Raw genomic sequence first — 23272 nt, forward strand, 5'->3', positions numbered from 1 at the left:
GTGCTTGGGCCCCGGGGGGGGGGCTCTGGGGTTTCGAGGGCTCCGGGACGGGCCCGTGGCGTCTCGTGGTGAAGGGGGGGGCGTGGGGGTCCCGAGGTGAGTCCTGACCCGGCTCTGGTGAATTAGGGAACGCTTGCGCTGGGGCGGCTGCTGCTCGGGGCTCGCCCGCACGCCGGGCCCTGGCAGGGTTGAGGCTGGGCTTTGCTTTTGTCACCCATCAGGTTGGGTTTTTTTTCCCCCACGCTGAAGTGTCGGGAGCTGCGTGTACCCGCGGCCACAACTGAGCGGTGGTGCTGCTTATCCTCTCCTGAAGCTTTTCTGACTTCACAGTTTCTTGAGGGCATAGCAAGAAGTAAGTCTGGCCAAAAAACCTTAGATCTGCAACGGTAAAGACTAAATCTCAAATCATGTGCTTATCTGTGCAGGAGCTGCCTGGAGCCAGTGGATGAGGATCATGTTGGTGTATAAATGATTTTCATACAATTCTTCTGAAGAAGTGAGCTCTCAGGTGAGTTCACTCTCGAGTATTTATAAAGCTGTTGTTGACTCTGCATTTTGCCTTGTTCAGTGGCAATAAATCAGCTTCTGAGTGTGCCCTTTCTCTCTTATCCTTGCCTGTAGAATTGTTCTTATATGTTATCTGCAAACAAGAAAATGAGAACAACTAAGACTGGGAAAGGAAGTTGGAGTACAGGGAGTCGAACACACTGACAAGACAATGATTTTTAAAAATTTTTTTTTCCTCTTAAAATCTACTTGCCTGCATTAGGTTGTGAATTTTGCTGGAATTATTCTGGTTATTGCAGTCCCACTGACGAGTAACCCTGGCTTTGCCTAGGCTGTATTTTGTGCACTCTTCTTTCTACACTGTTGAGTACTCCCCTTCTTAAATGTTGGGTGCAGGTACTCAGTTCAGAAGTGATGTAAAGAATTACCCTCGCCTGTGAGTTTTGTCCACTCTGCTCCCAGTTTTCCAGGCATTTGCTGCAGTGATTCTTTGTTGCCTTAAATTTACTTTTTGGTAGGTGACAAAAATGTTCAGCGCGAGCCAGTCCTCCAAAGCCCAGTTCCTGGACAAAGCACGCCAGGCTCGGGAGGAGCGGAGGGAGCTGAAGGAGAGGGAACGTGCCGCAGTCCAGGTCCAGGCTTTGATCAGGAGATTTCTCTGCCGATGCCGCCTGCAGAGGGAGATAAGGTGTGTGAAGTTCTACCTTCCAGCTTTGCTCTTATCTGGAGAGGTGTGCTTGATTTTTTTTTTTAACGATGCTCGGGTTTTTTTTGTCTCAAAAGGAGAGAAGTGGAGGATTTCTTTGGGGCAAATGAATCCAGCTCAAGTAAAAGGAGTGCTCTTTCTGTCTTCAGAATTGCGAGGAAACTCCTGTTTGTATTTAATCATAAAGAAGACAAAGAGGTGAGGTTGCTACTCTGACATGCTTTTCTTCTTTCGACTATTTATTTTAACATGTTAAATGCCTTTAATTACATATCTAGTGGTCCTGTAGGTTCCTGTAATATATTTTTGCCTTCAGAAATGTGATCTCTGCCTCCCTAGTCCTCCTTGGAGAGATCTGCCTGTAGGAACGAAATAGAGGAACCGTTGAGTTTTTTAAGCAGCGGTTCCATATTCAGGGCATAGTTTAACAAATGTTTTTCCTGGTGACTGTGCCAACTCCAGTAATCAAGCAGTGCCTTACGATTTTGCCAGCTGCATTGGTTCCCCGGGCAGGTACGTTGTGGCCAGCTCCCAGAGAGCTGTCCTGGCAGAGCCTAGTGCACGGGCTCTTTGTGTCGCAACTGCTTTTCTGACCGTGGCCTGAATTTGTGGTTTCTGAGTGAAGCCCTTTGCTGTAGTGTGTGTGAAATGATGATACCTACCCCAGGAAACTGTGAGGGATAATTATAAGGAAAACAATGGGAAAATGAAAGGTTATATTTAAATTGCAGCAGCAGCGGGTGACTTTTTTTTTTTTTTAAATCTCTGTTCCATCAAATTCCCGTTGATGATGGTGCAATTGCTACAAGTGCAGTCTTTCTGTATGTACAGCATCAAAAAACCAATGTGTATATTACATACAAATTTTTAAAGTGCCTGGCATCCATTTGAAGTTTACAATAATTGGGTGCGTTGCTGAAATATGTCTGTTCTACTACTTCTTCCCCTTCCAGCAGCAAATCAGTCCCTTGCTGGGCCGAGGACTAGACTGTGCTCGTTCCCACTCTGCTCCTGGGCGCTGCTCTCCGTTAGGATAACCACAGCACCCCCAGAATGACTTTGTAACTAGCAAGCGTGTGGCAAACACAACCGGATGAAATAATAATTCAGGAGTTGTGGTTGTGATCTCCAAGTTCAGCTTGAGTTTGGAGCACACTGCTGCGCTGAACCCCAGCAGGAAGATGCTTCGGGCTTCAGCCCGTGCTGTTGAGGGAGACAGTTTAGCAGGGAAGGCTGAGCAGTTCCTCCTGTTGATGTGTTTGAGGAGGGAACTTCTGCGGAGCTGCAGCGTGACGTGTAGCTGCGCTCTCAGGGCAGGACCCGTTGGCACTGTCTGCAGGGAATGTGTTTGGAACATTTGTGGGTACGATACAGAGGTATCTTGCTCCCTCTGCTGAGCTGTTCCTGGTGCTCTTCCAGAATAGCCCTTCCTGTAGTTAGAACTAACGCTGCCTTTCTTTTTTTCTCTTTTTTTTTCCCCCCCAGAGATTTGAAAAGCTGTGCCGTTGTATTCTGAATAGTATGGATGTTGAGAACGAGCCCAAGGTCAGCAGGGTGCCCTTTTGTTTGGGGGTGGGAGGGTTGGATGTTCTTTAACTCTGTGTGGGGGGATTTAGGTTGGTGATATTTGAATTTTTAGCTTTTAAAAACCCTGGAACGCTGCTGAGATTCCATGGGGAAAGTTTGGACAAGTTCTTCAGTATTCCTCAGATATTCTAACTCTGTGTACAGCTATAGGAGTTGGCAATTTCTTTCCGTGCTGGGTAGCGTGCTTTGACCAGTGGATTCTGGGGGCAGAAATAACAGTTCTGCTGCCAGTTCGGTGGGCGCTGAGGAGGTCGTTTTGTCACGAAGCTTCCTGGCAATAGTGTATTCTGCCAGTCCGTGGCAGGGATACTAATCACCACTCTGTTCGTATCCTGCCTTCCCCAGGTGTGGTACGTGTCGCTGGCACTCTCCAAGGACCTGACGCTCTTGTGGATCAAACAAATCAAAGACATTTTGTGGTTTTGCTGTGAATTTCTCAAGCAGCTTAAGGTAAATATTTTCTTTGTGTTTTGTCTCGCTGCATGTAACTGTTCTGTAGTGTGGCCCGGAGCTAATTTGATTTATTAACCCTGGTGTTTGTTACGGCAGCCAGACATCTTACAAGACTCCAGGCTGGTCAATTTGCACCTCACAATGCTCGTCACCTTCACAGATACTTCTACGTGGAAAATCCTTCGGGGAAAAGGTTGGTGTATCCAATTCAATACTTGAAACTGCTCTGGGATTTGCTGTTAAAATCTACTGAACGCTGTTTCTGCACATTTTCTTCTCCCCATGCTTGCCACAAAGATTCATTATGCTTCTGTGCTTGCACAAAGCATAGAACGGGCAGCAAGGATTGTCTTGAGATTAGACAGGCTGTTTCCCTTAGAACAGCAACAGTTACAACATTTTTGTAATGCTCTAAAATCTCACGCGCAAGAAGTGTTCAGAGGATAATGGACTGTGGGTTTAGCTCTGGGGTTTTGTAGGAAAGGCAGACAAATACCACGAGGAAATAATGACCTTCAACACGACTTGATGCGAGATGCTGCTGAAATGGTGGTTTTGCCTATAAGGTGAAGGCTTTGTGCAGGAAGGGCTTATGAATTGACAAACTGTTTTATAGTTTGTAAGGAAGTAAAGAGTGGAGCTGTGACGCTGAGTGAGTAACATCTGTTTTAACCCGGAAGGTGAAAGCCTGAGGCCTGCCATGAACCACATCTGTGCAAACATCATGGGACATCTAAACCAGAAGGGATTTTATTCTGTGCTGCAGGTCAGTCTCGGGCCGATACAGTTATGTCTTCCCTTTATTCCAGGCAAGCCCCAGTCCTGTGCTGTGGCCCTCGTTCTGGGGAAGCTGTTACGATCTCTGTGGTGGTGTGTTGGGGAGAAGCTGGTTGTGGAACGCTGCCAATGTGCGTGTGGGCATATTTTTCTTCAAAACACTTGAGACCAAATACAGTCTCCTTTATGTCACTATGGCTGAGTCTAAATCCTACTTAATCATCTCATAATGAGATGGACAGGAAGGACTCTTGAATGTTTTTCCAAACTTTGCTGTTGCCCTTTTGTATGGATTTGGTTTGTTTACTGTTCTGAAGGGGAAAAGAACTGACGTAATTCTTCTAATCTTTTAAATGAGAACGATATTACCAGGCAGCTATGAGTCTTGCCTGTAAATTTGAAAAGGTCTGGGAACCCTGGGTACAGATCCTAGAGAAATAAGTGCTGCAGAGTGTCCAATTTGATTTCAGTTCCTCTGTTACGCCATTATTAACCTGAAGCCCTTCTAGTTCTGCCAAATGACTTGTAGTGACTGGTTTTTGGGTGGTGTTCTTTCTCTCTGCTCTGAAAATAAACACAATGTCTTTCAGGAGTAGTCATAATCTGCCGGGGTTTTTTTGGGGGGTTCTGTTGTAGTTTGTTGTTTTTTTGTTTTTTTTCTTTGTTCCAGATTTTGCTAACTAATGGCTTGGCGAGATCCAGACCTTCCTTGTCCAAAGGCTCTTTAACTGCCATCTTCTCTCTTGCCCTGCGGTAAGGCAGCCAGAGCTGCTTGGCGTGCTGTGCAGCTCAAGTTGTGTTTCTTGTGTGTTTGAAGACTTCTCATTCTGCCAGTCTCTGTGCCATTGTGTATCACCCTCATGAAAAAAGCTGCTTTAGGCAAATAACTGACTTCCCTGTCATCCTTTTTCAGATCAGAATGCTCCTGAGTCAGTAATTAGTGTTAGTATGACTAACGAGACTTTGGAGTGCAATTCCAGTTCAGAGTACAGGATTTTTATGTCTTTCTGTTAAACCATCAGAAGGGGTTGGAGTTCTCTAGATAAATAAGGTTGTGCCTCTTCACAATGAACTGCTGATGCAGATAGACCTGTTACTCAATTTATGGGGGCAAAGTTTGTCCCTGAAGCAAGATCTAGGTGCAGGTCTTCCTCATGGTTCAGTCTGTTTTAAAAATAAGAGAAGTATGCTGTTACCCTGACCTCATCTCTGCAGAGCCGGTGCCTCTTTGCTTTGGAAATCTTGTAGCCAGTCACAAGCATTCTTGTAAGCCTGCAGGGGTTCATTGTGTGCCAGTTCCCTTCTGTAGCTGTCACTGCTGGGATGATGGGGTTGTGATGTTCAGTAGAGTAGCAGTAGAGTAACTTCTTCCTAAGGAAAACAACTATTTGATTACTGATTTTTATGGCAGTGGGGAGAAGGGAAACTTGGGAGAGGAATCGTATAAGCCTGACAGTGCTCTGGGTGGTACAGATGTGCTGTGTTAAAATACATTATGCTGTGAATGGTTTGGCTTGTGTTCCTTTGAGTCACAAGCAGTTTTGTGAACTTGCTACGATAACAAAGGTGTAAGTGAATGTTCTTTTTCCAGTGATGCTTCTTGATGAGGGTAGGATCAGCAACCAGCCCTGAATGGCTCGGTTAAAGACTGCTCTGGCTTTGCTCTAGGTCAAGTTTCTTGCACTGAAATATTCCTCTCTCTCTAGCCCCGTGGTTGCTGCACAGTTTTCAGACAATCTGTTGAGGTCCTTTCTGATCCATATCATGTCTGTGCCTGCTATAATGACTCACCTTGCTACTCTAACACCTGAGGTAAGTGGGTGATGTAATAGTACCAAAAATCCACCGAATAAGACACAAGACCACTTGCTATACCATTTTATCAGCTCTTGGAACAGAGCGTTGGCATTCCTCTCTTCCCTGCCTCCAGTGCTGCTGTGGAAGGGCTTGATCCCTGCACCCTTCAGACACTGGGTTTCTAATACCACAGACGTTATTAACACCAGTGGGATGATGGGCTGAACTGCCCTAAACCAAATAAATAAAAATAAAGGCGTACGTGACACGCAGCTTCAATCTCCGTGTGTCCTTATTCTTCAGTTTCTGTAACCACAGACAGAGCCAAAGCAGAAATCGGTCTGTTGTGGGGCGGAGAATCTGTGATGGCAGCTAGTAGACCGTCCACTAGTCTAATTTAATTTGACTGCTCCTCTGTGTTGCTTGGTGCCAACAGGCAAGTTTTGTGCCAAGTGGGCGCTCTTGTGTTTTTGCAGACAGACAGTTGCAAAGGCCTGTCTGCAACTAGAACATGGCCTGTTCACCTGGAGGGTTTTTCTGATTTCCTAGACCAGCTTCACATCAAAACTCTTCAGTGTAACAGTCTCAACTTGCTGCTTTATTTGGAAAGAAAAGACAACTTGTATTGCTGACGGCAGACCAGGTGTGGTGGTTCTGTGTGGTGGTTCTCGGCCTCGCTGGCAGTTAAATTCTCTCTTTCAGCGTCTGGCAGTGATAGAATCTCATGATCTTTTCCGCAAGTTCATCCTCTTTTTGAGTCGTGAAGCGCAATGCCAAGATGTCTGTGTGTGCTTAGAAGGAAGTCACACCCTTTGTTTGTTAGGTAAGCACCTGTAACACCTCTCTTTTTAATGTGCATGGAAGAGAGCCTTGAGTCAAATCTTCTTGGGTCAGAGCTGCCTCCAACTCATTAGTTTTTATCCTTATTTAGATGGCTTCTAAATAATAATTAAGATTTATCTGGGGATATTGCAAACATGATTTAAGGCCCTTGCAAATGGAGGAAGGGTTGGAGACTTGCTTTTGTATGCATGTCATCGTTTCTGAAGTGTGAAGTATTATCTCTGCTAGCTTTTCATTTGGACACTGAGAAAGTCTTGCAGCGTAGCAGTTTTGAATCTAACTTCCCTGAATGGATGCGCTATTGAAATATTTACGTTCACGTTACTGTAAAAGTAGCAAGAGGAACAGTTGGAACTTGGGGATAACCGTGGATCTTCCGTAGCTTATATGGTGCTTAGTGACAGGTGTTGGTGTGACACAGATGAGAAGGTGGCCAAAGTGATATGCCACCTTAGTGGCCGATATGTGCTGGAAATGGCTTGCTGCAGGGTCACCTCTAGGAGTCATTCTTCACAGAAATCCTCTGCTGGATATGAAAAGGGGCGTGAGGTCATTTAGTCTGGTACGTCTGTAACCGCTGTCGCACAGGATCTGTTTCTCTCTCAAGTCTTCCCGTGCTGGTCATTCCGCCAGGTAACCTCGTGTACCTGGGCTCCCTGAATGATAAAGTCCTTGAGGAGGAGACAGCTCATTTTGTGGGTGTGCTCATTCACATGCTCTCCTACTGCCAGAAGTACGTTTCACAAAAGAAATCCAACCTCACCCACTGGCATCCTGTTCTGGGCTGGTTTTCACAGACTGTGGATTATGGGTAAGTGAGGAGAACCTTATGCTGATAGATGATTAAGCTGCTTTTTTTTTTTTTTTTTAATGCTGCAGTGTGTTTTTATGTTTTGAGAGGAACAGTGTGACCTTGTTCAGAATAACTTCTCAGATATTTCAGCTTATATCTGCAGAGTATAAACTGCTGCACTCATATACAGACTTATTACGTGAGGAAATCAATTTAGTATAGTTAGACTGGTTAAACAATTAGACTGGTAAACAGTGGCCATGCTGGTACACCTGATACAGGGCCTGTATATCAGCTCTTCCTGGGAGGACTGTAGGGTGGACACATACTCCATTTTGACTCTGAGTTAAATGTATCAGAGTATCACTGTCGGGTGTTTTATTCCAGCCTGCCTTCTAACATGTCTCTCTGACTTTTCTTTTAGCTTGAATGAGTCCATGCCTCTGCTGACAAAGCAACTGCAGCATCTCTGGGGAGTCCATATGATCCGCATCCTCTTCAGTGATGTGCTCAGCAAGAAATTGCTGGAGAATCAGGAAATAGCTCAGCTGCCAACACAGCCAGTTTCCCCGCAGAACAGCCTTCCTATGAAGAGTCAGTTCTGGAGGGTTGCTTTTTTTTTTGTGTGTGTGTGTGTGTGTGTACACATGTCTTTCTCCCAGGCTTGCAGGGCTTTGACTTTTCCACTTATGCTAAAAGCTCCGAGTAATTACTTGCAGCAGCTGCTGCTGCTTAGGTGGGGCTATGGCCTGTCCTGTCTGTAATTCCTCCTCAGAATGCCTCTGTGACCTGGGGCAAGTCTCTTACTTTGGTGCTGTGAAAATATTTGCTTATTTTAGCAGGTTTGGTTTTTTTTCCCTTATTGTTTCTCAAGTAGCTGAACTGCTTACTGCATAAATTAATAGTTCCTGAGGCAAGATGGGAGGGCAGCTTCCTGGGTGAACAGCAAGGTGAAGCTGGCTCGTGGACCTGTGGTGTGTGGTGATTGTGGAGAGGAGTGGCTGGAATGCAGTCGCTGTAATCCAGCTCTTTCCTAGCTGCTGCCTGTAAAGCTAGATCCCGTGGTCATTAGTTACTGCTGTTCCGGCAAGGCGTTAAGATCTAGACTTAGAAACTGAAAATATGCTTCCGCGTTGCTAGCAGCCATACGCTGTTCTGCCAGAAAAGTCCACCAGAACCTGCACTTAGTCTGCTTAAAATCCCCTTTATCACGTGGCTGCCGAGTGGCTGAGAACGAGCAGTTTGGAATAGCGCTGCTGTCTCCTGAGCCAACGTCTCACGTGCTTCTCTGCCACCCAGATCTTTTCAAGAGAGCTTTCCAGAAGTCTGCGTCTGTCCGCAACATTCTCAAGCCCGTGGGAGGCAAGCGGGTGGACTCGGCGGAGGTGCAGAAAGTGTGCAGTATCTGTGTCCTCTACCAAACCACCCTCACCACGCTAACGCAGATCCGCCTGCAGATACTCACAGGTCAGGGCACATCTCTGCTTTTCAAATCACTTAAAATGGGGAGAGGAGGAAAAAAAAAAAATAGATTTTTCTTATTAAATTCTGTTGACTTGTTGGTAGTTTTATTACTGACAACAGTTTATTGACTGGCTGGGTGGAAGGCTTGTTCCATCCCGAACCATACATCTGATCAATAACGTTCATCACTTCTTTATCAAGCGTTAACTCTCCAGAATACAAATTGAAGCAAGTTTTCCTGTAATGAAACCTTGCTTCATATCAAACTCCAGACTGAGTCAGTGTTTTTGAGAAGCCTAGCAATATTAATCTTTATGTGGTGGAAGCACTGAACGCTTTCATACATCTTAAGAACAAATTACCTGTCTTGGGAATGGATGGAGGAGGAGATAAGCACTGCTTTGGTCGAGTGGCTAGAGCAGGGGAGTGAGGCCAGAGCCTCGGCTGCTTTGTCTGTGACTGTAGTGGTGACCACAGGTAGAACCCTGTCCTTTGTGTTCTCATCTTGATGATGGCTGTAATGGTGATCGGATCATGGCAATTAATTCTTTTCTAAAGCTGCAAAATAATTAGCAGGAAAGGGCTTCAGATGTGCAAACGATTAATGCCTCGTTAAAAGCCTTTTTTTTTTTTTTTTCTGCATTCCTGGGGATTGTGCATCTCCTGTTAATACAGGCAGGCTTGGGAGCTAAATGTGATGCTTACGTTCCCTTCAAGTGTTGCTTTGCAAAAGAGTCTTTCAGCTCCAAGCTGTTCATCTCTTTGAGCCGGCGTGAACAAGGAGGCAGAACAAGCTTCACTGAGTGTGCTTTCTGTTTTTCCACTGCTAGGCCTCACTTACCTGGATGATCTGTTGCCCAAATTATGGGCTTTTATCTGTGAGCTGGGACCACAGGGTGGGTTAAAACTCTTCTTGGAGTGCTTGAATAATGATACGGAGGAATCCAAGAGGCTGCTGGCCATGTTGATGCTCTTCTGCGACTGCTCCCGCCACCTTATCACGTAGGTAGCAAGTGGAGGGTGCTCTCTGGATTTGTAACGTGAAGCTGTTGCGTTCCTTGCATTTCGAGAGGAATAGTTAAGGTATTGCTGCCTTTGCATAAAGATAGCTAGGCAGAGTAAAGCAGGAAGCTTTTCAGGTAGAGTCCTGAGAAATAAAGGACTTCAAAAGGACTTTCCCCCTCAGCCACGTGCTGCTTCAGCAACGTACAGCTGGCTGAACTGGTAACAAAATATTACAGCACTGGACAACAGTTGTGTCAGTCCAAAGCAAACACTTCGATGGGTCCAGATAAGCTTTGAGGAAAAAAATCTTTAATAGTGCTGCAAGAAAGCTCCCCAGCTTACGTGCTTCTGTTTACAACTCCTTTGCTGTCTCACTCACAGACTTACACAACACAAAGGATGGGAGAAGGGTTGGGAAATTGCCCTTGCTGATCTGCAGAGACAGTTTTCTTAGCTTGAATGATGAAGTTGTTTTCTTGGGGATGAGTGCATAGGTCCTTTCAGCTATGAAATACTGGCTTTGCTCATATCTCAGGCCTTTCATACTGTCTTCTGTTAGGGTCAGCTAGCGATCAAAATCGATAAATAAGGTTTGGTTGTTTATGACTTTAGGTCCTCGTGGGTGTCAGTTGTCATAGAAATAAGAGCTGCTGCTAAAGGATAATGTGCCTTTATGAAAATTTCAAAAGGGAATTAAATTTACATTTGTGCATTTGCATTTGTTTTCTCTGATAGGATTCTTGATGACATAGAAGTCTATGAAGAGCAGATTTCATTCAAACTGGAAGAGCTTGTTACCATCTCATCTTTTCTGAATTCCTTTGTATTTAAGATGATCTGGGATGGAATTGTAGGTAAGTGCTTTTAGTAGCTTGAGTCGATGTTACAAATGGCATTAATTCTGGAATGTGAAGCTTCTGCTAATTATTATTTTTCACCAAAAAAAAAAAAAACATACTAGGCTGTGTGGCATGAGAATATATCCCAGTCTTTTGGCATCTAGATGCCACTATCATGCTTGGCACCAACTACAGTGAACTTTTCTATTTCCAGTGAGAATTTGTGTAACAGACACGACAGGCATGTTGGTTTCTGTCAGAGAACTAAGTTTAGCATGCCTGGGCCATGTGTTGGAGGAGAATGGGCTTTGGAAATAGTGCTTTGACAAAGCAGAGCAGGCTTGCTAGCATCTCTGTAGCTCTCTAGCATGGATCTCTGTGCTGGTATAATTGGGGTACAGCTCAATTCTGGTCATTTGATGAGATAAGTCATTTTTGTTATGATGGCTTTGTGGCTAAGAGTGTTTTCACTTTGATCGAAGAAGAGACTGTCTGCCTGCTGGAAGGCACAAAATCTCTTCCTTCCCTCTGAAGGCAGTAGGGGTTAGGAGACAGCTGTCCCGTTAGCGTGGGGCTAGATGATCAACATGTTGCTCTTGGACGCTCCTGTTGCCTAGGGTGCCTGGACATTGCTGCTTTGTTCCTTTTGTCCAGAGAATGCCCGAGGGGAGACCCTGGAGCTGTTTCATTCCGTCCATGGCTGGCTCATGGTCCTGTACGAAAGGGACTGCCGCAGGCGCTTTGCTCCCGAGGATCACTGGTTACGCAAGTAAGTGTGTGCAGCTCTGTGCTTGTCCCAGTGCAGCGGCTCCCCTGCAGGGGGCTAGTTTGGGATTCCTTACTCTAAACGGAGAGCCTCTCAGTCTGCCTGGGAGATCGAGGTCAGAACTGCTCCCTGGGTTGGCGTTTAAGAACACCCCTCCTGCTGTGCTTCTCCTCCGCGGTGTAAGGATTAGCTGCTGCTCCTGGAGGGTGATGCTTTGAAAACTGACTCAGCACCTAACAGCTTGAGTGTCTCTGGCCTTCTTAGATGTGTGCACCTGAGCGCTTAAGTTGTCTTTGAAATCATTACAGGTTTCCTCTCTCTCCCACCCTCAGCTATTTACCACACCTGGGCATTGCTCAGGGATCTCTGAATCTGTGCCTTTCTTTGTAAAGGGACCTCAAACCCAGCGTGCTTTTCCAGGAGCTGGACAAGGACAAGAAACGAGCCCAGCTGCTCCTGCAGTACATCCCACACGTCATTCCCCACAAGAACGTGAGTGGGACGGGGCAGAGGGTGGCAGCTGAAAAGTCAGTGACCTGGCTGGCCTGGGCTGGAAGGGATGTGTGTCCTGAGCTTCTGACTTGGAGCTTGTGATTGAAATGCTAGTTGAACAGAAGTCTTCTCCTTCCCCCCCCTACTCTCCCCAATATATTTCCTCTAAACTGTCTTGATTTCTCTCATTGAGAGCGAGCTTATTTGTGTGGGCAGCTGCACAGAGTCATTCAGAAGCGCGTGACGTGGCTTTGGAGAAAAAAGCAGAGTGTCTTTTTGCAGGTAGCAAATCTGCAGAGACGACAGATTTTTATCTGGTGATAGGAAAGGTGCTTTTGTGTTCAGTATTGTCAGCATCCTGTCCCTCCCAAAGCAGAGCTCCAAGGAGTTCTCTGCCCCACTGGGGAACAAGGATGGAGATCCCACTATTTCTAGTGAGTGGGTGACAGTGGCATTGTTGGGCCTAGCTGGGAACAGGACAACCAAGAGGTAGTTCTGGGTGTGCGTCGGGAGCATCTGAAAGCCCTGCTGTGTGGGAGGAAAAGGAGCCTTGTGGTTGAAGACTTGTATTTGTTTTCTTTTTAAGAGGGTGCTGCTTTTCCGAAACATGGTTACAAAGGAAAAAGAGAAGCTTGGGCTGGTTGAAACCAGCTCGGCGTCGCCTCACGTCACACACATCACTATCCGCCGCTCACGTATGCTGGAGGTGAGTGATCTGGCTTGCAGAAGCCAACCAACAAGGCAGTAACTTGGCCTGACAAGAATACGGAGGGTTAATAAGTTTTTACCTTCTCTGTGGGTGCTGAGGGACCCAGTGCCAGTTCTGTCTGCTTTTGTATGAAGTGATGTTGCAGGAAAATGCAGGCCCTTAGTTCAGCTCAGGCTGCTGCAAGCCTACAGTTCTGACTAGGAAAAATGTCGGTCTTTTGGGATACAAAATTCAATGGCAAATGCAGATTTCTTGGGGGGGGGGGGGGGGGGGGTGTGTCTCTGGTCTCTGCTGCACGTCTGCATGGGTGTTTGACGTGTCTCCCAGCACGATTGTCCTCTGGCTCTTTGGTCTGTGTAGGATGGATATGAACAGCTACGACAGCTGTCCCAGAATGCCATGAAGGGGGTGATCAGAGTGAAGTTTGTGAATGATCTGGGAGTCGACGAGGCTGGTATTGATCAGGACGGTGTCTTCAAAGAGTTCCTGGAAGAGATAATAAAGAAGGTGTTTGACCCCGCACTCAACTTGTTCAAGGTATGAGGCAGGGCTGCAGGTGCTGGCTGTGATGGCCCCCTGCAGACAGAAACGGACCGGCTCAGTGCTCTCCTCTCTGCGTGCAGACAACCAGCGGTGATGAGAGGCTCTATCCATCCCCAACATCCTACATTCATGAGAACTACCTACAGCTCTTTGAGTTTGTGGGGAAGATGCTTGGGAAGGCTGTGTACGAGGTGAGCCGAAAGTGCTGGGTGAGGGTGTTGTCGCTGCTGCTGTAGCACCGCTCGGATGTAGCTCTGTGATGGTGCCTCTTGCTTCAAGAGCATCTCTGGTGTGCTTGGGGGGGTGTTACTGGGGAGGTGACTTTGGGAGAAATGCCTTGAATAAAAACATTGGTGGCAGAGCAGTCTGACACTTCAGGTATTTACTAAAAATAATCTTTGAGGTAAAACCTGGGACATACCTTAATTGTTCTTCTTGATGCTGGGGACCCTAGCTGGAAGAGTCTGCTATTTCAGTGTTATAGTCTGTTATTTTGGGGTTAACACCTTACAAACATCCCATTTGTTGATACTTTACTTAAAGGGACATGTGGCTAGAAGGATGGAAATGACAGAACGGCCCTCTCCATGTAAGGCAGTTCTTTTAAAGGAAACGCAGAGTTCCCCAGTTGCCTTTTTGCACCCGCTCCACAAATTAATGGATTTTAAGAGGATGTGGTTTCCTTAGCTGGTTTCAGTGCCTTACGTCTTTGCACTTGTTCCACAACACGTGATCTGCCCGCAGGCCTCAGACAGCCAAAGCTGTTGCAGGTAACAAGTGTGCGGCGCCGCCTGACCTGCACGTTCTTGTCTGCAGGGAATAGTTGTGGATGTACCATTTGCTTCCTTCTTCTTGAGTCAGCTACTGGGGCACCACCACAGCATCTTCTACAGCTCCGTGGATGAACTTCCCTCCTTGGACTCTGAGTTCTATAAAAATCTCACTTCAATTAAGGTTTGAGCATTAACTTTTCCTGTTGTTCAACTCCCTTATTGCTGGCTGCTGTTAGAAATAATAGATTTGCCAATGCCTTTGGGGTACTGATCATCTTTAAAAACGCCCTGGAAGTAAGTGGTGGGACTGGGGCAGGTTGGCAAGTGCCTGTCCTGTGTTTTCACTGGGGCTAGCAGGAATGAGACAAGAGTCTGAGTGTAAACCTGGAACTGGCCATGGGGAAATCCTGACTTTTCGCTTCAGCTCTTGTGCAGTCTCCCCATAACCTAGAACAACTCGTATTTGTTGTGCTTTGGGGCCTCCTGCCTGCTGGGGATCACTTAGTGGAAGAGTAACACAGAAATACAGAGCTGCTGTTCCTGCTGCTAAACACTGACTTTCTTTCCTTTTCTCTATTGTTCCTCTAGCGTTACGATGGTGATATCAGTGACTTGGGCTTAACGCTGTCCTACGATGAAGATGTGATGGGTCAGGTAGGTTTTTATTCAGTGACTGTGGTAGATCTTCTCTCCGCTTTGTCCCAAACGCGCTCTTCATGCTAGGTGGTGACGAGCAGAGTTCTGGGCACTGATAGAGCCCACAGCCCTGGCTCGGGCAGTCCCCCTCTCTCCTGGTTAGATCCTAGCTGCTCTGCAGAGGTGAATCTCACTCTCTGGTCTGGCTGATGCCACCAGGAAGAGCCTGTGAAGCTCTGAGAGGGGTCCTCAGATCGTTGACTGCTGCCATGGGAAAGCCTGTGGTGCCAGAAGTGGTGGGTTGTGAATGTACGCAGTTGGCAGCAGAACTAGGTTTGACTCCTGAGCAGGGGTGTCCTGGCTTTCATTAGTGTCCTTAGAGCAGAGAAACACACCCGCAGTCTGACTTACCAGCAGAAGGCAGCTGTTATTCTCTGCTGAGCTTTCCGAGAGCTGGTCTTGAGCCTCTGAAAGTCAGGCTGGCTGTCCACGCTCGTGCTGCGCAGAGTGCTTTCTACTCGGGTACTTGTGTTTCCCAGTATGTCAGGTGGACGCTCTCTGTGGCCCATCTGAATGAGAATCCTGAGGGGACTGAGTAGTAAATGACCTTGTGTTTGATTGTGGTTAGGGCTTAGCTCTGCTCTCCTTTTACCAAAAAAATGCCTGTGTTGAAAGGCTGGCTCACCTTCAGAGCTTCTCTGAACTCAGCCGTAGGATTCTGTGGCTTCGTTCAATATTTAGCTGTGGGCAGAGAACAGGTTTTTTCCACGAAAAAGATTGCCCTCTGACCCTTCATTTTTCTACTGCCAGGGTTTTTTCCTTTCTAGTTGAAAAGCATTGTTTTGTGCTTTCCCTGCATAACTGGTCTCCTCTCTTTTAATGAGAAGATTCTCTGTGAGTAGGGAGGAATTCCTTTTCTTCAGACGTGGCCGTTTGTCAGAGAAACCTGAAGTGGGTCAGGAGGTCTCTTGGCCTTGAGGAGAAAAAGCTGTTTGTCAGTCCTTTATGAAGCCTTGAAGGCTCTTGGTCGCACTTGTGCCTTGGGTTCTGCGAAGCTGTGCGTGCATAGCTGGAAAATACAGATAGATAAGATCAAAATGCCTTTGCTGTCTGTGTATGCTGTTGCTGCTGCAAATTCTGTGGGGAGGCCCCAGCTAGTCGAAGCCTGAGCACCCTTAGCAGTGTAAATTTGATGGCACGGAGCTCAGAGACCACAAAGTCGTGGAGTGTTTATCCGCAGCAGTTTCTTACCCCTATGTGGGCTAGTTTAGTTTAGACCTAGCTTGGGTACGTCCGACAGCAGCAGCAGCAAATGCAGCCGCAAAGCTGTGAGGGTGTCTGGGAGGGCAGCAAAGTGGTGATCAGCCCTGCTCTGCCCGAGTGAGAGGTCGCATCCAGCACGCAGCGGGTTGAGCACCTCGCTGCTGCCTCAGGATTGCTGAGGTTTTGGCTTTCAGGCTTTTTTCCGCCTGAAAAATGAAGGTAAGAAACAGCATATGAGAGCCAAGCATAAGATGCTGAAGGCTGCAGTGCTCAAAACTTCAAAATAAACCAGGGGACTCCTGTTTTCCAGGTGAGGTAACCCCATGGTTCCTGAGTGAACCTGTGTGTCCCCGCTAGGTGTGGGGACAGGGGAGCTGAGCTCTGTCCCTGTGCTGGGCTCCCTTCCGACCGTGGAAGTCGCCTGGAACTGAAGCTCAGAGGCCACCGTGGTGTGTGAATAACGACTTTCTGCCTCTCGGTGCAGAGATGAGTCACGCCTGTCGCTGTAGCCAGCGCCCGGCGGGCCCCTGCCGCTGTCTCCGAGCGGAGCTGTCGGCTGAGCGCCAGGCCCTGGCCGGGCAGGGGGGGAGGAGATGCTGCTTCACAGCTCCCTGGCATCCCGAGCTCTCCGCTTGGAGCCTTCTGGAGCGCCCAGCTTGCGGGACAGCCAGCTCCGGGGAGCCCTGCCACGCGGGTGGCCCCAGGTGAGACCTGTGGAGCAGAGAGCTTTGGATTGTGCTCTTCAGCCGAGCTGTGCCAAGGCTCGGAGCTTGTTCAGCCTCTGGATTCTGGGATTGTGACAGTCCCCCGGGGCTCTTCGAATTGATCTGTGTGCGGTTCAGCAGTGATGGATCAGACTGGAGAGGAGGCTTCCTGGAGAAGGGCTGGCTCCACTGGTGGGAGAGTCACAGCTCCCTACTGTTCAATTACTGTGTTAATAGTTAAGTGAAACTGGTTCAAGGCAGAAGCAGGATTATTACTTAAATTTTAAATCCTACCGTTTTATTGTAAAAATAAATGTTTTATGGGGAGATAACAGCTTGGCATGGCATTTCTTTCCGTTGTGGTTCCAGGCAGTAATTAGCAATACAATCATTTCTTCCCTCAGCTTGTTTGCCATGAACTTGTTCCTGGAGGGAAGACCATTCCTGTTACCAATGAAAATAAGTAAGTACAGCAATTAGATTTTTAAGGTCACCACTGCAAAATACTTTATTCTAGTTCCTTGGGCTTGCATCTGGAATGAATTGAGATAGATTGGAGTAGAAGGAGCACATAAATATCTTAATAGAATTTACTGGTTACAGTTCATCGGCAGAAATTGTATTAAATTCAATTTGCAAAATAAAAATTGACAATTTACTTCTTGAAACAGCGCTTCTGAGGTCAAAGGCACACAGTCTGTGAGATTCTGCAGGATTTAATGACGGTGATAGATACGGACAGATGGATTCAAAGCAATTCAGGCACACAGTCGTGAACATAGAGGGCACAGATGCTCAAAGACACCTTGAAGCAGACAGATCTTCTCAGAATGATAACATGTGGCAGTTGTATAAAGCACTGTTCTTCAGAAGAGACAGTGGTGAATTCAAATGTAGTCGACAGTCATACTTTAGACACAGGAAATCAGAGGAGACACCGAGCCCTGTAGCTATTTTCACAGATAACCGGCTTTCAGATAGTTATCGTAAATGTCAACTCCAGAGCCTGAAAACCAAACCCACCTTTTTGTTCCCTTCTTTTTTTTTTTTTTTTTTTTTTTTTTTTCTTCTCTGTACCCTTCAGTGATCATAAAAGCAGGATAAAATATCTATTAAGCAGATGTGTGTTTGAACTGGTAGTCTGGGGGTTGTTCTCTTTAATGGCAAGTGAAAGCTGGATCCTACCTGAGGATTTGTCTTTGTTAGTCGTGCTCTGCAATCTGATGTTCCCAGTCTTTTTCCTTCTTGAGCTCTAACCGAGGAGTTTGCATTTGAAAGGATCTTGCTCTGGTTTGTCAGAAGTCAGCTCAGGGAGAAAGTTGAAAGCCCTGGGTGTTGCTCTCCTTACAGCAGAAACATTGAAGCTTTTGTGCAGATGTGCACACAAATGGGCAGTTGGGAGGGAGCAGGAGAAGCGTTGTAAGTGGGAGAAATCTGGAAAGAGTCTGGTAACGGTGGAGTGAGGTTGCCCGCCTGAACACCCAGTTGATGGGGCTGTGGGATCTGCCTAGGAGCTGATGAAGACTCAGCAAGCTCAGCTGTTCTGCCTCTTGGTGAGAAGGGGAAGCCTGATGGTGCGTCCCTCTAATAACCAGGGCACCTATTCCATACGCCTGGGATGAAGTGGAAATCTCCGGAGTGGTTTTTGGTGTGTTGTTTCTCCAGCCATGGGTTTTGGTGCAGGTGGCATCAGAGACCAGAGAATTGTTTTTCAAACCTAGAGGAGTGCCTGTGACTGGGAATCTGATCCTTTAAAGAGCAGTTAGACGCACGCTCTAAGGATGATCAGGTGATTATTAGAGCCTGCTCGTCCCTGGGTCGGGAAGGAGCTCTGTGAAATGAGCAGGCAGTCCCAGAGACGGGGAATGGGGCAAAGTCTGGGCAGAACAACAACTCTTTCTGCTTAACTAAAGAGCAGCACCCTGGAGGGGGAAGTATGATGCACCTCCGGGCAGTGCTGGTCCCTTCTGGGCTGGAGAGCCAGGTCAGCGAGCTTGTTCCTGCACCGGCGAGGTGGGTATTGCTCCCTGCCACCTCCCCTGTCGCCCCCAGGATCAGCTACATCCACCTCATGGCTCACTTCCGGATGCACACGCAGATCAAGAGTCAGACAGCAGCACTCATCAGTGGCTTCAGGTCGATCATTAAGCCCGAATGGATTCGTATGTTTTCCGCGCCAGAGTTGCAGCGGCTGATCTCCGGCGACAACGCTGAGATTGACCTCGAGGACTTAAAGTAAGTGAGCAGCTCGGCCTGCTGGCCCCCTCGCTCAGCAAGCCAAGCCATTTTGGCACAGAGCTGTTTGGAGGTTTGCAGGAGACTGACTCTTTCACGACATTCTGCTTCTCCTAACTGAAATTTGAGGAGCAGACAGAAACAAATGGAGCGGAAGAACACGTTCCTTAAAGCTAATTTGGACAGAGTAGTAATGAATGGGAAGGATCCTTTCTTTCTGCTGGTTCCTGAGAGCAGAATTTCTCTCTGCCCTCCCTTTTTCTCTAATTGCGTGCCCAGTAAGCACCGGGGAGGGCTCAGTACTGCCAGGGTGTGCTGTAGCAGTGAACCCGTGGCAGATATTGATCCTTCCAGCACTTAACCAGCTGTGACCCTCCTGCTGTAGTGGGACACAAGCCTGTCACGACCTTTCTCTCCCCAGAAAACACACGGTGTACTACGGGGGCTTCCACGGGAGTCACCGGGTCATCATCTGGCTGTGGGACATCCTGGCCAATGACTTCAGCCCTGAGGAGAGAGCCATGTTTCTCAAGGTAAATGCTGCCGTTTCGGCCCAGCCTGGGCTTTTGGGGTGGTGGGGTCAGTGCTGTTCTCCTCCAGTTAGTCGGCAGGAGTATCAGAATGCTTGACACCTTAAAATCTGCACCCTGCTCCCCAGCAGCGGGGCAGCCCGGGAAGCAGAGTTCCTACAAACGCTTGTGTCACCGTGAATAGTCTTGCCTAGGTGGCAGTTTCCAAAGGGCCCGAGAGCTCAGTGGCCTTGTGCCGTGGGGCGCTCAGGTGCCTGCGGCTGTGCTGCCCGTGCGGCCGGTACAGCCAGGCTGCGCTCGCTCCTGCCATCTTTCACCATCCATCACCCTTTCAGTTTGTTACCAGCTGCTCCAGGCCTCCACTTTTGGGCTTTGCCTACCTCAAGCCTCCTTTTTCCATCCGCTGCGTGGAAGTCTCTGATGATCAGGTAGGCTCCCTGCTTACTCAGACTCTCGTGTGTTCCCTGCCAGGCTTCTGGCAGCCTCCTTCCCTGCCCAGCATCCTCTGTCTGACCAGGAAACTCCAAAACACAAAGGTTTACACTCCTATAGGGCACAGCAAAACCAACCTTACCCTAATAGGGTGTATACGGCCACACCTACCTCTTCCCACACGCAGCAGCACTCAGGCTGTCTCCAGGGTTGTGTTTTCTCCTCGGGACCTCCCCGTGTCTCTGCCCCCACTCCCTGCACACCCTGTGAAGGGACCTGGTGTGCCTCAGGGCAGTTGCAGTTACAAGAGAAGCTCCTTTCGAGCTCTTGTGGGGGTCGGGGCTTTGAGGGTTGACTCTCCCCGTTCCCAGCAGACAGGTTTTGTGTCGGCATCTCTCTCCCGCGTGTAGGTGCCCCGCGTGTAGGTGCCCACCTGGCAGGGGCACAGCAGAGGAGTCCAGGGGGGGGATGTGTTTCTGCCCCGTTGCAGGACACCGGTGACACGCTGGGCAGCGTGCTACGGGGCTTCTTCACAATCCGCAAAAAAGAGCCAGGCGGGCGTCTCCCAACCTCCTCTACGTGTTTTAACCTCCTCAAGCTTCCCAACTACAGCAAGAAGAGCATCCTGCGGGAGAAGCTGCGCTACGCCATCAGCATGAACACTGGTTTTGAGCTGTCCTAGTTGCCGTGGGCCTGGACTCTGCGACGGGGGCTCTCGGAGCCGCTGACTGCTGCTGGAGGTGGAGGCCCTCGTGCACGGAGGGTGGGTCGGCTCCGTGGGGGCTGCCTGCTCGCTCGAGGGCTGGAGAGATGCAGCTGCTAGGAGAGGGTTACCAGGAAGAGCTTCTGGGCTAGACAGGGCTGGCTTTTCTTGGGCACGGCTCCAGGATGAAGGAGGTGATGGGCCTGACCCAATACACTTCACTTGACACCCACGTAAATCGTCTTTTAAAAGCAAACCCCGGGGGAGCATAAAAGGAACATTAAAAGTGCCAGTCAGATTAGTGACCGTAATACCCCCAGCAGGCTGCGCAGTCTGGGCAGCTGCTGCTGCGGGAGCGTTTCTTTTTCCTTTCCCAGGAGATGGTCCAGTTTTCTTACTGGGTGGAAGTCAGTCTGTGGGAAGCTGCACAAAGGCAGAAACATGACAGAGCCCAGGACAAGGAGAAAAGCAGGAGGCTGCGGCGTTGGATGTGCCGCAGACGGGCACCGTTTACTCAGGACAGGTACTGCGGGGGCTGCCTGGTGCCCTTGCTCCGTGCGAGGCCCTGGCGTTTGGAGGAGGACGAAGCGCTTGCCCAGACTCAAGAAGCAGCAGGTTAAACGGGAGCAGATGGGCCCCGCTGGTCTCAGGAAGGTGTCGGAGGGCTGTGGGTTAAGAGCTCACGCAGCGGGCCTGGGGGTCAGCGTGCTGAGCCAGCTGTGCCTCTGCCAAGCTCTCGCCCGAGCCTGTGCTTGGGGCAAAAAGGGTGGTTGTCTGAATTCGCTCAGGAGCGGAAAAGGTTTCGTTTTGTTTCGTTTCCAAAGGACAGGCGCTGGCACGCGGCGCGGGCAGCCCGCACTCCCCGGCACGGTGCTCGCGCTGGGCAGGTGCCCCCCGTGATCTCTGGCAGGGGACTGTGTCGGGCTGCCAAGGGCCCTCTGGAAACTGCTGGCAAAATTCCTCTCGCTTGGATCGAAGTTTCACTTTGTTTGCGGGCTCTTTTGTGAGGGAGATGTGCTGTTTCAAACCAGGACTTGGCTTCTGTGTAACAGCCACATTTTGCTTTGTTGCCAAATTATTTATTTTGGTCGCTTTGTCTCTTTCTGGCCTTATTTTTAACAGTTGATGTTTGCCTGTAGCAGGCAGCTTTTTCAGGTTGTTCTGAAAGGCAGGGTGTGAGTGAGGGGCGTGCGTGTGTGTGTGTGTTGGGAAGGTGTGGACCCTTCCCTGCCATTTCTTCTGAAGTCCAGAGCCTGATTTCTCAAGTGTCTCTGCAGTTTCCCAGCTGTGGGCCCTCGTCCTGCTGCCAGTCCTGCCTCAGCCCAGGCTGGTGCTGTCTCCTGGGCTGCTCTGTCCTTGCTGGGCTTCTGGCACAAAGAAAAGCCATCGACGTTCTCCTGTTCGGGACAGGATTAAAAACCTTCTCCCCTTCCCCTCTCGCTGCTCACTGATAAAACGAGCTCCCCCAGAGGCTGCTGGTACCTCCCCTCCTGAGCCCCCCGTGGCGGTGGTGCCCCCCGCCCTGCGCTCTGGCCCCCCTGCACTGCCCCGGCAGAGCTGCTGGGAGCCTTTTGGTGCACAAGTGGGCTCGCAGCAGGCACCCTGGCGCGAGGCTGCCGTATCCTACCTCATCCTCTGGCTCGCCCTGGCCCACCCGCAGGGAGGTCTCCGCACAGCGCAGGCTCCCCGGGCTCCGAAGGTCCCTCTTAACCACCATATATTGCACATTTCAACCAGACCAGAAACCCCTCGGCACCATCCAGTCGAGAGGACAGAGATGGTCTTTGCTTCATCTTTCTCTTCTGGCTTTGCTTCAGCTGCTTTTCAGAGGAGTAACCCTTTTTTTTTGTTTTGTTTTAGTACTAATGCCTGGAAATGCATCTGGAAAGCAACTTCAGGATCCTTGTTCTCTGTCAGCTCAGTAATATTAAACAGGAGCGATCAGAAGTGTTAGTGAGGACAGGAATACTGGATACAGATACTGGACTATGAGCTCAGAGAAATTAAAGATGATAGTAAATTTCTTTTTAATTTTTTTTTTTTAATAGAGCATTTCAGCATTAACCAGTTGACTGTGTAGCTGAGAGGTTCAGGCACTGACTTTAAACAACAGTTTAAAATATCACACAAGATTATTTTTTTTTAATTATTATTATTATTATTGTAGGGAAATGGAAGTGTGTCTAAACAGAGCACAATGATTGTTCAACCGAGTTGTTGGACACAGCGACATAAAATCTTTTGCTCCCCTTTTTTCCTTCATTCCTCAGGAGTACAATCCCTAGAAAAGATCCTAAGGCAGACTTAGCCAGGTCCCTCCAAACCTGGCACTATTGCACTACAAGACACTACATCCCCTTTTGTAGCTAGCGTGTAAAACGTCTAGAGTAAACGCCCTGGTGGCTCCGTGCGCAACAACGATATTTCTCTTGAGTAGCTGATTTCTGTGTGAGTGGGAGGCTTTAATACGTTTTTACCTGAGCAGGAGGCTGTGAATGTGTGGGGTCCCTGCCCGCACTGCTGTATTCTGCGCAGGTGTTCTTTGTAGGGCAGGGATGGTTTTGCCACGGGAGATTAATGACTATTTTTTTTCTATAGAAGACTTGCTGCTGTGGAGACCTTGGTTACATCCCGTGTATCAGAAATGCAGGGAAGAGAAAAATAAACCTGGTATGAATAAGATGATTGGATGTCTCCTCTTCCTTTCCCCTCGGG

The 23272-nt window shown here is 48.5% G+C and overlaps 2 protein-coding genes across 8 annotated transcripts in view; one reads left to right on the plus strand and one right to left on the minus strand.

Annotated features, from left to right (window-relative positions):
• UBE3B (ubiquitin protein ligase E3B) overlaps positions 1-23242 on the plus strand; it is a 23870-nt gene extending 628 nt beyond the window's left edge. The window contains exons 2-29 of one of the 5 annotated variants that reach the window (XM_026859608.1): positions 250-352; positions 426-508; positions 1026-1195; positions 1291-1411; positions 2699-2758; positions 3146-3250; positions 3350-3446; positions 3934-4019; positions 4701-4783; positions 5737-5842; positions 6530-6650; positions 7304-7481; positions 7888-8057; positions 8763-8930; positions 9758-9929; positions 10668-10786; positions 11426-11540; positions 11930-12029; positions 12616-12735; positions 13099-13275; positions 13362-13472; positions 14098-14235; positions 14643-14708; positions 17062-17120; positions 18710-18892; positions 19314-19425; positions 19758-19850; positions 20345-23242. In XM_026859608.1, the coding sequence (XP_026715409.1) occupies positions 1035-1195; positions 1291-1411; positions 2699-2758; positions 3146-3250; positions 3350-3446; positions 3934-4019; positions 4701-4783; positions 5737-5842; positions 6530-6650; positions 7304-7481; positions 7888-8057; positions 8763-8930; positions 9758-9929; positions 10668-10786; positions 11426-11540; positions 11930-12029; positions 12616-12735; positions 13099-13275; positions 13362-13472; positions 14098-14235; positions 14643-14708; positions 17062-17120; positions 18710-18892; positions 19314-19425; positions 19758-19850; positions 20345-20536 (3213 nt within the window). In that variant the 5' untranslated portion in view covers positions 250-352; positions 426-508; positions 1026-1034 and the 3' untranslated portion in view covers positions 20537-23242. The other 4 variants (XM_026859607.1, XM_026859609.1, XM_026859610.1 and 1 more) reach the window with 4 other exon arrangements.
• The window catches only part of KCTD10 (potassium channel tetramerization domain containing 10), a 38420-nt gene that overhangs the window by 13463 nt on the left and 1685 nt on the right, over positions 1-23272 (minus strand). For all 3 annotated transcript variants that reach the window (XR_003399520.1, XM_026859614.1, XM_026859613.1), the window contains exon 2: positions 3953-3959. Coding sequence is in view for 2 of the 3 variants with exons in the window: in XM_026859614.1 (XP_026715415.1) it covers positions 3953-3959 (7 nt within the window). In the remaining variant the exon portion in view is untranslated. The remainder of the gene's footprint in view (positions 1-3952; positions 3960-23272) is intronic.

This window comes from Athene cunicularia (genome assembly GCF_003259725.1).
Source record: "Athene cunicularia isolate RWA chromosome 15 unlocalized genomic scaffold, athCun1 chr15_part1, whole genome shotgun sequence".
Classification (NCBI taxonomy): domain Eukaryota; kingdom Metazoa; phylum Chordata; class Aves; order Strigiformes; family Strigidae; genus Athene; species Athene cunicularia.